Source organism: Benincasa hispida, chromosome 3 (genome assembly GCF_009727055.1).
Source record: "Benincasa hispida cultivar B227 chromosome 3, ASM972705v1, whole genome shotgun sequence".
Lineage (NCBI taxonomy): Eukaryota > Viridiplantae > Streptophyta > Magnoliopsida > Cucurbitales > Cucurbitaceae > Benincasa > Benincasa hispida.
The window spans coordinates 60,082,922-60,095,061 of NC_052351.1; the positions used below are offsets into that span (position 1 = coordinate 60,082,922).

The 12,140-nt window shown below is 31.7% G+C and overlaps 1 protein-coding gene across 1 annotated transcript; it reads left to right on the forward strand.

Moving 5' to 3' along the window:
- Positions 1–1,242: 1,242 nt before the first annotated feature.
- LOC120074506 (3-oxoacyl-[acyl-carrier-protein] reductase FabG-like) lies at positions 1,243–4,817 on the forward strand. The gene is made up of 3 exons (XM_039027657.1): positions 1,243–1,627; positions 3,438–3,667; positions 4,512–4,817. Exons 1-3 carry the CDS (start codon positions 1,243–1,245, stop codon positions 4,788–4,790), a joined length of 894 nt encoding a protein of 297 aa, XP_038883585.1. The 3' UTR covers positions 4,791–4,817.
- Positions 4,818–12,140: the final 7,323 nt, after the last annotated feature.

A 12,140-nucleotide genomic window follows, 5' to 3' on the forward strand; every position in this document is an offset into this window, starting at 1 on the left:
CACTTTCTCTCCTTTTGACCTTATCTTATTTTGGGCTTTGTCATTTTATCCGTTGTATCGTTATTTTACGTTTTCATTCCTCGATTCAAAATTGTCCATAACATTACTTCTCACTCCTAAGTTTGATTTAAAGGACGGATTACCTACTAATCGGTATATTGCACATAACATTAACCCACTCTTGTAGGGATTAGATTAGTTGGTTATATATTATTTAAAAACCAAAATCTAGAAAGAGGGACAATTTTGTCTTATGAAAACTAACAAATTCTCTTGAAATGTAGATTTAGACATTTTTTTAATGAATCTTTGTTTTAAGTATTTTTTTAAAATGCAACAATCTAAAACTAGCTATTTTTATGCTTGACTCTAACCACGATTAAGAGGCAAAAAAATCTCTTAATCAAAATTACATGATATTAAACAATCAAAATTGAACCTTTGAAAATTCAACGCTATTAGTAAAAAATCGAATAATTCAATATTATTATTGTAATAAAATGTTAGGTGTCAAGACATTCATATTCTTTGAAATTTGTGAGGTGAAATTTCTGTTCAACCCTATCAATGATGATGTAAACAAAATAATTGAATGATGAAGGGATCTTAAAATCACGTATCCATTGGTAAAGAAATCCACTTCAAATTTCACTAAATTTTTTATTATCTAATTTTATAATTTTATTATTATTATTATTATTATTATTATATATTTTTCATATCCGTGTTCCTGTTGTGCTCGTCAATTTCACAACAATCCATATATTTTTATTAGTAATTTTATCCATATGCCATTAATATTCATTTAATATGTTATAATACAAATCCCTCCCAAAAAAAAAAAAGAAAAAAAAAAAAAGAAGAAAACGGAGCTGTGTCCATTCCTTTCTATTTTCTGGAGATAGTGGCCCAAGGATTGTTAATGCTTAGATTTATATTTGAAAATTTGCCATGTTTAAATAAGGCTGTTAATGCCATATATTTCAAAACACATAATAAATACTTGTGTATAATTTATCAATAATAATAATAATAATAAATAAAGAAAAAAAACTTGGGTTTAACCCCAATTATTAAAAAATTATCTTTTTGGTGTGTAGAAGAAAAGGGTTGGTAAATAAATAAAAAAATAAATACTTGGGTATAAAATGCTAGAAAAAGGAAATCAATTTAGTTGTTGGTTCCCATCTTCTTTTATCCCGTCCCATTTCTACATTCATAACTTCATTTCTCATAAACAATATGGCCATCCAGCAACATTCACCTCTTGAGCTTGAACCATGGAATGACTTGAATGGCAAAGTGGTGATGGTGACCGGAGCCTCAGCGGGGCTCGGCCGTGAGTTCTGTCTCGATCTCGCTAGTGCTGGATGCAAAATCATTGCTGCAGCGCGCCGAACCGATAGGCTCCATTCTCTTTGCAACGAAATCAATCAAGTTGATTATTCAGTCTCGTCGTCGATATTCGGCCACGCGATCTCCCCCATGGCGGCGGTGGAGAGCCGCCGAGCCGTGGCTGTGGAGCTTGATGTTTGTGCCAATGGAAAGAGTATTGAGGAGAGCGTAAGAAAAGCTTGGGATTCTTTTGGATTCATTGACACCCTGATTAACAATGCTGGTTTAAGAGGTAAGTTATGGTTTTATCATGTTGAATTCGAGAGCATTTATATAAGATGAAGAAGGACACCCGGATTTATTATTATTATTATTTTGTAATATGTGGGATGCAAAAATCAATTGGGATAAAGATTAGGGTTAATTATAATGGGCATCTTTTTTAGGCTGATAATTAAAATGTATACTAACATTATTTTTAAGAAATTGCAAATATAAAACAATCTTTTTAGTGATGGACTCCATCACTGATAAACTTCTATCGATGATATAGTCCACTACTGATAGACTTCGAGGGTTTGATCTAAATTTTGCTATATCTACAAATTCTTGTATTGTGTTATATATATGTACTAATACTTTGAGTATGATCACTATATTATTTGTAGCTACCCCGAAGATTAAACTATTAACTTTTTGAATGGTAATTGGTGTGTCTCTATATTCATTGAATGTACTCGAATATGAAAGACGACGATTTTATTTCTTAGCGGCTATTTTTTAGAGAATGAAACAAAAGGATCAAGGGGTACACCCGAACATCTCCACTAGGTGGATACTTTCTTAGCACCCCATCATCTCCCTAAAAGATATATCATTAAGTTCAAGAGGGAGTATAAAGATAACAATGGTCAACACAGAACCTATGTGGCTAGAGGATAGTCCATTGGTCAAAGTAAGGAAAATTACACTTGAAATTTCTTAGTGGCTAGTTAGTTTGTAAGGTTATATTAATGTCTACAAATAACCGATGCTTGGGAATAACTTACACAAACCCTAAATCTCAAAAATTTAGGAGCTAAATTGATTCAAACTTCAAAGACTAAAATTCTAATTTATTTGATAGCATATAATATTTCATTTTTAAAAAAATGTCCATATAAGCATGGTGCACAATTTTTTTAAAAAAGGAAATATATCATATTGCAAGTTATTTCATTTTTAAATAAATTTAAATTTAATTAAGTATTAATTATAGTTAATTTTAATCTTTAAACTTTTAAGTTTATCTTTATTTAAAAAGAAATACGCATAAACTTAAATTTCACAGGCTCAGTTAATCATCTAAATATTCCATTAATTATTTAAATATATACTTGAAAAAGTAATCCAAAAAAAGTTAAAAAAAATAATGAAAGTTGATAGACAGATAAACCTTAACATTGAAGGAAAATTAAAAACAAAAACTTGGAGGTTAATTAAAAATCTAAAAAATAAATGAAAGAAGGAAAAAAAAAAAGAAAATGGAAAGAGAAAAAAACAACCGAAAAAAAGCGAAAGGATGGGTGAAAAGGTGCACCTAGTAGGTCATGACAACTATACCCAACTATACTCCTAAAAAAATCTTGCATTCTCGTCTCTTTTAGATACGAATATCCTCCCATTTTTTAATTTTGTTATATAGAGACGAGAATTACTTGGGTCATGTTTTCGTTTTGGTGGCTAAGTTTCAAAATGTTATATACTTATATTTCTGAGTTTTGAGTTAAACTTCCATTTGATCTCCAAGTTCAAAATGTTACTCATTTTTACTTTAAAATTTTGAATTTAGTTTTTCATTTGATCCTTAATGTTTCTTATTATTGTTGGTTGATTATATTTACATGGAGGTAAAAGAAAGTAAGAATGTGTAATATGTTGAAATCTAAGGACTAAGTAGAATATAAACTAAAACTTAAGAGTAAACATGTAACATTTTGAAAAATAAAAATCAAATAGAAACTAACCTAAAACCGTAGAAACTCGAACACGTATTTTTCTCACTATGTTATGAAAATATCATATTTCCATCACCATTTTTCTTTTCATGACATTGCTTGAAGGGAGTGTAAAGTCTCCACTTGAATTGAGTGAGGAAGAATGGGATCATACAATGAGAACAAATCTTAGAGGACAATGGTTGGTATCAAAACATATATGCATACTCATGCACAAAGCAAGTCGAGGTGGATCTATTATCAATATTTCTTCGATTAGTGGTCTCAATAGAGCAGTACAAACTGGAGCCCTAGCTTATATTACTTCAAAGGCCGCCTTAAACACTTTGACAAAGGTAAACTTTCTTATTATGTGTAGATGATTTTTTGGCTTGTAGCTTTAATTAATTATGAGATCAGTCAAGCTTTGTACATATGTGTTTGTGTATGTAGCATATATGTTAATAGTTACAAAATAACATGAGTCTATTCAACATGGGTTTAATTTTTATTTGAAAAATATATATATATTTTTTATGTCCGAAGTTTGAGTTTAGTAGCATTTTGGTCTTTCAAAGTTTTAGACGGGAGAAGAGGAGCCTGGAGAAGTTTCTCCTTTTTTTTTTTAAGAGAGAAGGAAAGAGAAAAAATTAAAAAAAATGGCAACGAGCGATGCGAGGGTTTGTTGGCACTGGTGATGTTTGTGAGGGAGAAAGACGAACAAGAAAAAAAGAGAGAGAACAAGATAAATGTACACTGGAAAGATGAATGATGAATGTAGTTTGAAATTTTAGGGATCAAAAGTCGTCTTCTTCTTCTTCTTCTTCTTTTTTTTTTTTTTTTTTTTGATAATATGTGAGTGGGGAGTCGAACTTTTGACTTGTTAATAGATTTTTGTTTTTTTGTTTTTTTGGAAAAATACATTTTTTGGTGAAGATTCTATAGTCATAAAGTTTTGAGTAGTTTGATTTTATTTTAGTTTCTATGTTTAAAAATGTTACAATTTTATCCTTAAAATTGGAAATTCATTTAAGTTTGGTTCCCTAAGTTTAAAGATTCATACATTTAACATCGATTTTACACTTAATACTCATTTTTAGTATTTTTTTTTCGTGTAATTCAAAATAATTATAAATTCATTTTGATGGTGAAAATTTAATTAATTATAATTTGTCTTAAAATTATTATTTATTGCAACAGGTTATGGCCAGGGAATTAGGTGCACACAAAATTAGAGTGAATTGCATATGTCCTGGACTATTTAAATCTGAAATTACAAAAGATCTGATGGAAAAAGATTGGATTAAAAATGTAACAAGAAGAACGATCCCGTTAAAAACACATGGAACTTCAGATCCAGCACTAACAAGAACCGTTCGATATCTTATCCATGACTCTTCTAAATATGTAACGGGTAACATCTTCATTGCTGATGCAGGCAACTCTTTACCTGGTGTCCCAATCTTCTCATCCCTTTGAATATCTTTGCTTCAAGTTCATATAATTTCTTTGTATAATCATGCCAATTGGAATTATGTATACATATTCGTGGACAATAAATAATAAGATGAATACAAAATGCAATCACTTATAATATCCTTTCTTCTACTTGTGAACTCCCTTCACGACGCAAAGCAACTCAGGCTCCTCATAAGGCTTAAGAAATCCTTCTCGATGAACAAAGTCTTAGACTCCCTCTAGGATCAAACAATCTTCGTAAATAGTAATGAGAATTAACGAAGAATACACTGCCACAAATGCAACACAGAGAACTTCACCTTCACCTCAAAGAGAAAGCTCTTACCAAATAAATACGACGCACAATATGCTCAAACAATGAATGTAGCGGCAACCCTAGCAGACGATCTTCTTGAGCATAAATAGCATAGCAGAAACAAGGAAAATAATCCCACAAAAAATCACCAGCCCATCAGAAAGGAAACTTTTTCATAAGAAATATTCTATAGAATATGATAAATAAGGAAAGAAATATTCGGCAGAATTAGCAACTGAAAAGACAAATTGTAAGACAAGATCCATTTGCGAAAAGAGAAGAGACAACTCTAGACAGCTCAAGAAAGTGAAGTCAAGAACTTAAACAAATATATTTAGCCAAACTCTCTATTTTCATAGACTCCATGAGCTCCAAATGTAATAATTTCCTAATACAATTGGAAATAGTATGGGGTACCTATTTATGAGCCTCATGAGTTTATTTACCAGCTTGACAGTCATAACAAATTGTTTCATTTGGGACTAGCAAAGATGAAAGACCAAAAATTGCATTCTTCAAAATAGCCTTTTGAATAGACTTTATACTTAAATGCCAAAAACATTTGTGCCACAAACTTGCTTCCTCTTGACGAGAGAGATGACAGACCTGCGATGTATCATTAGAGGATCATAAATAACAGTTACTGGAAGAGCATATACCTGTCATGACAAGAGCCTTGACATCATATCTGACAATACATTTGTCTTTAGAAAAACTTACATTTAGCCTTTGATCATATAATTGACTAATATTGAGAAGATTCGCTGTAAGCTCTTCAACCAACATCACATCACTGTGAGAAGGTAGACCAAGAAAATGCAGTTTTTGTTTTCCAACAATTTTTCCAGTAGCTCCATCCCCATAAGTAATATGTCCATAACTCATAGGTTTGAGGTAAAAAATGTAGCTCTTTTTACATCGTCAGCAGTGCTGGTGCAGGTTTTTATTAAACAATGTTCGACTTATGTGTGTTAAGCATATAGCTAGTGTTCTTTCTGAGCTAGGATCAAACTCTTTTTTTTAGTATGATTGGGTCCCGCTATGGTAGAACCTGGTGAACCGGGCATACTATTGAATTGAAGTTCATTCTCTTTCCTAAACTATGTGGTACGTTATATATTCTTTCTACCAACTCAATCAAAATAAAAGCTAAAATATTGCAACTACATAAAAAAACCAGGGCTCCAATCATGTGTCTAGAGCTAACACTATCAAAGAACAAGTCTTCCTTAACTGAAAACCTGAGGGAAGTTAGAACAACATTGCATTTGTATTGCGCCTTTTTAATACTCCACACTTGTGTCATTTGAGGAGAGTTATATCTGCTACAAAACGACATAATAGGCATGTTAGGGTTGGGTTTTATGTCTTCAATGTCACGGTTTATAAACAATAAACGTATTCTATTTTACAATAATGTTGTTATTGAGATTTATTATGTAAAAATATTATTGAATATGTGAATTGCATTTAAGAACCCTAAATTTAATAAACTAGGACCCCTGGCTATAGCATGAATACTTGAACTATATATCGAGAGATAAAAGTGGATCAAGTTTGAGTAATAGCCAAAATAATCTATAATATAGGGATAAGGTAGGGTACCTTATCCATGGACACTATGGATGTGGCTCAGTTTGTATTTGATATAAATGATGTGATCATGAATCGCTCATGTGAAGACATGCGAGTGGAGGCACCCTATGCAATGAGTTCGCATAAGACTAGACCGAAAAATAGTCACTTTTACTTTATAACACCGTTTACTGTTAAAATTGACTATTTCAATACAAAGACCTAGGTAATTCGATCTTAATCTCGAGCTACTATCAACTCCTATTTATTCGGGATTATCCTTTAGTCTACATGGGTGAGAGTGGCCCAGGTTTATCGACTCAATAAGCTTACCGTTTTAAGGATAAGACCGGGTAGATAGTTGGGGACATAGTCCTCCAAGATGGAATTCACTCCTACTCGATTCCAAGGAAAGTAGATAGGTTATTCTCTTAAGTGTTGACTCCAGGTCTTAAACAAGGGGCTCTAACCTCTTATTAGCTTGAGAGGGACTCGGTTTGGTGGTTGGAGTACAAACCAATTGTTCATTAGAGGATCAGTGAAACTTAAGGAACAAGATGTAATTATAAGAGTAAAATGGAAATTTTAATCGAGCTATATTTATGAACAACTTGTGAAGGATTGACTTACTAATAATGGTTATATCAAGAGGACAAAAATATATCTATAGTGAGGAGAGTGCAACTACTGGGCTATAGTGGAATGTTCTAATAGTTAATGAATATTGGTTAACTAGGTTAAAGAGTTTAGCCGGTTAATCTTGGATGGTTGGAGCTCATGATCTGTAGGTCCTTAGGTCCCCTTGCTAGCTCATATCGAACTAAACTTTAGAACAGTGTAATGAGAAAAATTGAAACGATCAAATTCTATGTAGAAAGTAGGTGTTAATTATATTTGATATACTTAACGTCTTATCGTTTAATTATGAATTATAAAATATGGAGTGTTGAAAATCGTTTAATATGATCTAAATATTGTACACATGAATAGGGATTCATGATCGGGATTGGTATTAATTATTAATTTAATATTTGGTATTAAATTAATTATTTAAAATTAATTATATGAGTTAATTTTATTTAAAATTTAGAAGAATTCGTTTATAATTAGAAATTCAAAATTAAATGAATTTCAAGAGGTAGTGGTTGCTTCATTTGAACCTTTTTTAAACACCTCAATTCCTACTAATTTATCTTCAATTTGGTGTCACTTTGAGATGAATTTGATTTGTATGATTTCTTTTTTAAATAGATTAAAGATTGCTAATTTGGTTTTTGATGGTTTGGCTTTTGAAGCAGTTTTTTTTTCCCTCTAAAAAACACACACCCCCAATTATCTCAAACCTCCATTTTCTCTTAAATTCATCACAAATTTGGATCCCACAATTCGTTCTAGGGCCAGAGAATAGTGGAAAAAATTATAGCGGTAGTCCACAAAGTATTCTTGATAAAAAAAAAAAAAAAAAAAAACATCCAGAAGATTGCTTCAATTTCAAGCTACATCAAGGTTTGTTCTTCAATTCTGTTTTTTAAGTTTTGAACAAGCATTAATCCATAAAATTAATGCAATTAGAGTGCTTTAGATCCTAATTGCTTCTGCTTGACTGTTCCTTACTCTTACAGTTGGCACCAGAGCCTGTTTTTAGAACTCAGTTTGCATTAATTTAAGCTTAATGGTTGAAATTTCATGAGATGAATGTAATGGTTGTTAAAGTTGGATATAATACGGTTTTGGTATCAAATTAAGCTTCAATTTGTTGAAATTATTGTAATATCCCACTTGTATATCGACTTTAATGTGTAAAGAAGAGTCTGTAATTTTGCTAGAGTCATTAAAGTTGAAATTAAGTTGTAATTTGAAAATATTTGGAGCAAAACTAAAATAGGGAGCTAGGACCCAAGCCGAAGCGTCGTAACGCTCTTAACAGCGTTGGAATGCTATTCTTCATTTTTTCAGAAGTACATGCAGGAAGAAGAACAATCCAATAGGACCGGTTCGATCCAGTTCAACCTAATTCTAACCGGTTCTATCTTATTTGAAGCCTTGGAGGTTCGGTTCAAGCTATTTCCACCTGGTTCGGGCCGGTTCGAAGTGTTCAGAAGTGGCTCAAGTCGATTTTCAATTATTCTGGTAATAATTTAGTGTGTTTAATTAATTATGCATTATGAATGTATGTTTTAAAAATTTGTTTGTGTATAAAGTATTTAATATAGATTTAAAATTCCACCATAGGATAAGTATATTTCATGCAATGAAAGTATGTTATAAATGTTATAATACATAGTATGCATATATAGGATTTCATGAGAATTAATATAAGTTTGTTGTATTAATTTATGAAATTTTTTATGTATGTTATAGATATTGTCTAAGTTGTAAGTGTTATAAAATGAATTAGACTTTTAAATCTATAACAAAGAAAATTGCATGCTCACATAGGGTGAACAAACACAATCTTTTTAATAGTTAAAATAGGTCGATAACTTGTAAAACTAAGGTTACAAGAAAACTCACCCGACAAGATCCTATCTAAGGCTAGAGGTATTTAATATTGGGTTGTATGTCCTAAAACTCGTAGTTTGTAAAGATTAAATATATTCTATTTTGCAATAAAGATGTTATTGAGTTTATTTAATAAAGTTGTTATTGAATATATGAATTGGACCTTTTAAACTTAAATCCAATAAACTAAAAACCCTGGCTATAACATGAATACTTGGACTTTATATGGAGACATAAAAGTGGATCAAGTTCGAGTAATAGCCAAAACGGTCAATAAGTATAAGGATAAGAGTGGGTACCTTGTCCTGAGGACATTATGGATACGGCTTACTTTGTAATTGTTACAATAGTTGTAAGGGGTTACAAACAATGTGATCCTAAATGTTCATGTGCAGACATGTGACTGAGGGCATCCTATACAATGAGTTTGCATCAAATTGAAGCACAAAATAGTCACTTTTACTTTATAACACAATTTACTTATAAAACTGACTATTTCAAATCGATGACCTAGGTAACTGATCTTAATCCTGAGCTAACTATGAACTTCTGTTTATTCTGGATTACTCTTTAATCTGCATAGGTGAGAGTGGCTCAACCTCATTGATCCAATAATTCTCCCATTTTAGGGGCAAGACCCGGTAGATAGCTAGGGACATAGTTCTACAAGACAGAATTCGCTCCTACCCACTTTTAGGGTTATGAGATAGGTTGTTCTCTTAAGTGTTGAATCCAACTCTTGAACAAGAGGCCCAACCCTCTCTAAGGCTTGAGAGGGACTCGGTTTGATAGTTGGACCACAAACCAATTGTTCATTAGAGGATCAATGAGACTTAAAGAGCAAGATGTAATTACAGGGGTAAAGTAGTAATTTTGACCCAGCTTCGATTATGAATAACATGGTGAAGAACAAACTTACTAATCATGGTTAATTCAAGTGGACATAAATATATCTAGAGTGGGAAGAGTGCATCTACTGGGCTTTAGTGGAGTGCCATAGTAGTTAACGAATATTGATTAATTGGGTTAAGGAGTTTAGTCGATTGATCTCGGATCATTGAAGCTCATGATCTGTAGGTCCATTAGGTTGCTAGCTCATATCGGACTAAATATTGGAACAGTATGTTGAGAGAATTTGAAATGTTCACATTCAGTTTAGGGAAGTATTAATTATATATGATATAACTAAACGTTTAATTATAGAATTAAACAAATTGGAGATTTGTGAATATTTAAATATGATTTAAATATTTTACATGAATAGGGATTCATGTTTAAGATTGGTGTTTTATTAATTTAATATTTGATATTAAATTAATTAGATTAAATAAATTATTTAAAGTTAATTTTATATAAAATTAATCATTAGTATTAATTTTGTCTAAAATTAATTTTATTTAAAATAATTAGTTGAATTCCTTTAAAATCTCATCTCAAATATGGGTCCACAACCTGTTCCAATGTCCGAGAATAATGGGGAAGACTCTAGCGGTGGTCCACAAACGATTCGAGTTCTGAATACAAGAAAAATTTGCTTCAATTTGGGGTTTTACAATGGTTGTGCTCCAAAACCTTATTTTTCCCTGATGAGCATGCTTGTTTAATCTCTAAAATTAATGTAATTAGAGCGTTTAAGATCCTAATTGCTTCTGCATGTCAATTTTTAACACCAACAATTGGTATCAAAGCATGATTTAAGCACTCAATTTACGTTAATTTTTGCTTGGTGGATGTTTTTCATGAGATGAATGCAATGGTTGCTGAAATGGATATATTACAGTTTTGGCATTTAGACTTACCTTCATTTATTTGCAATTGTTGTAATTGGCCCCTTGTTTATGGGCCTTAATGTGAGAAGAAGGGTCTGTAAATTTGTTAGAGTTAGTAGAGTTGAAATTAGGCTATAATTAGAGAAGATTTGGAGCATTCATAGTAGAAAAATGAAACTGGGTTTTGCTTATGTCAAGAGGTGTCGCGGCACTGGTCTTCAAACTTTCAAGAATTGCGGGAGCGCCGCAACCCTGTTCTTGGTCCAACCCAGAAAATGTGCACATGAGGATCTAGTCCGACTGAACCAATTTAACCATTTTCGATCTGATTTAATCGATTTTAATCCTTGGTGGTCCAGTTCACCCCTTTTGCATCCTTGGTGGTCCTGTTCAAGCATTCTTCAGCTGGTTTGGGCCAACTTGAAGGGTTTGGGAGTGGTTTGGAGTAGTTTGTGCATTGTTGTTATAATAATTTAGGTGTTTGCTCAATTAGGATGTCAAAATTAGTCCATTTCAGTCTGTTTTAATTAATTATGTATTATGAATATATTTTTTATTTAAATAAATCTTGTTTGTGCATAAAGTATGCCATGTAGATTTAGAAATCCCACCATAGGAAAGCATGTTGCACAAAGTATGTTATAAGTGTTATAATGTATTGTATGCATGTTTAGGGTTTTCAAGAGATTTGATATAAGTTGTTATATTAAATTATGGAATGTTGATGTATGTTAGATTTGTCTAAGTTCTAATTGTTATAAAATGAATTAGACATTTAAAATCTATAACAAAGATAAATGCATGGTCACCTAGAGTAGACAAAAGACAACTTGTTTTAATAGTTAAAATAGGTCGTTATCTTATAAAACTTCGGTTAGAAACTCACCCGATAAGATCCTGTCTAAGGCTAGAGGTACTTAATTTGATGATTTACAGAACACCTGCTACCTAGGGACCGAACAGGTTATTGAGTTTGGTTAATCAAATTTTATGAGCATGTGTGAGCGATGTAAGGTAATAAATGGGCTATCACTTAGACATCGTAGGTTAAAATCCAGTATAAAAGTTATACTCGGACAAACACCTAGACTTAGGTTGTTTAATTAGCTAGAATATACCTAAGTAAAAGTATATCCAAATTGACTAGTACACTTCAGTAGAAGATCAATAATATATATGATATATTATTTTTAGCTCTCAAGTCCTTAA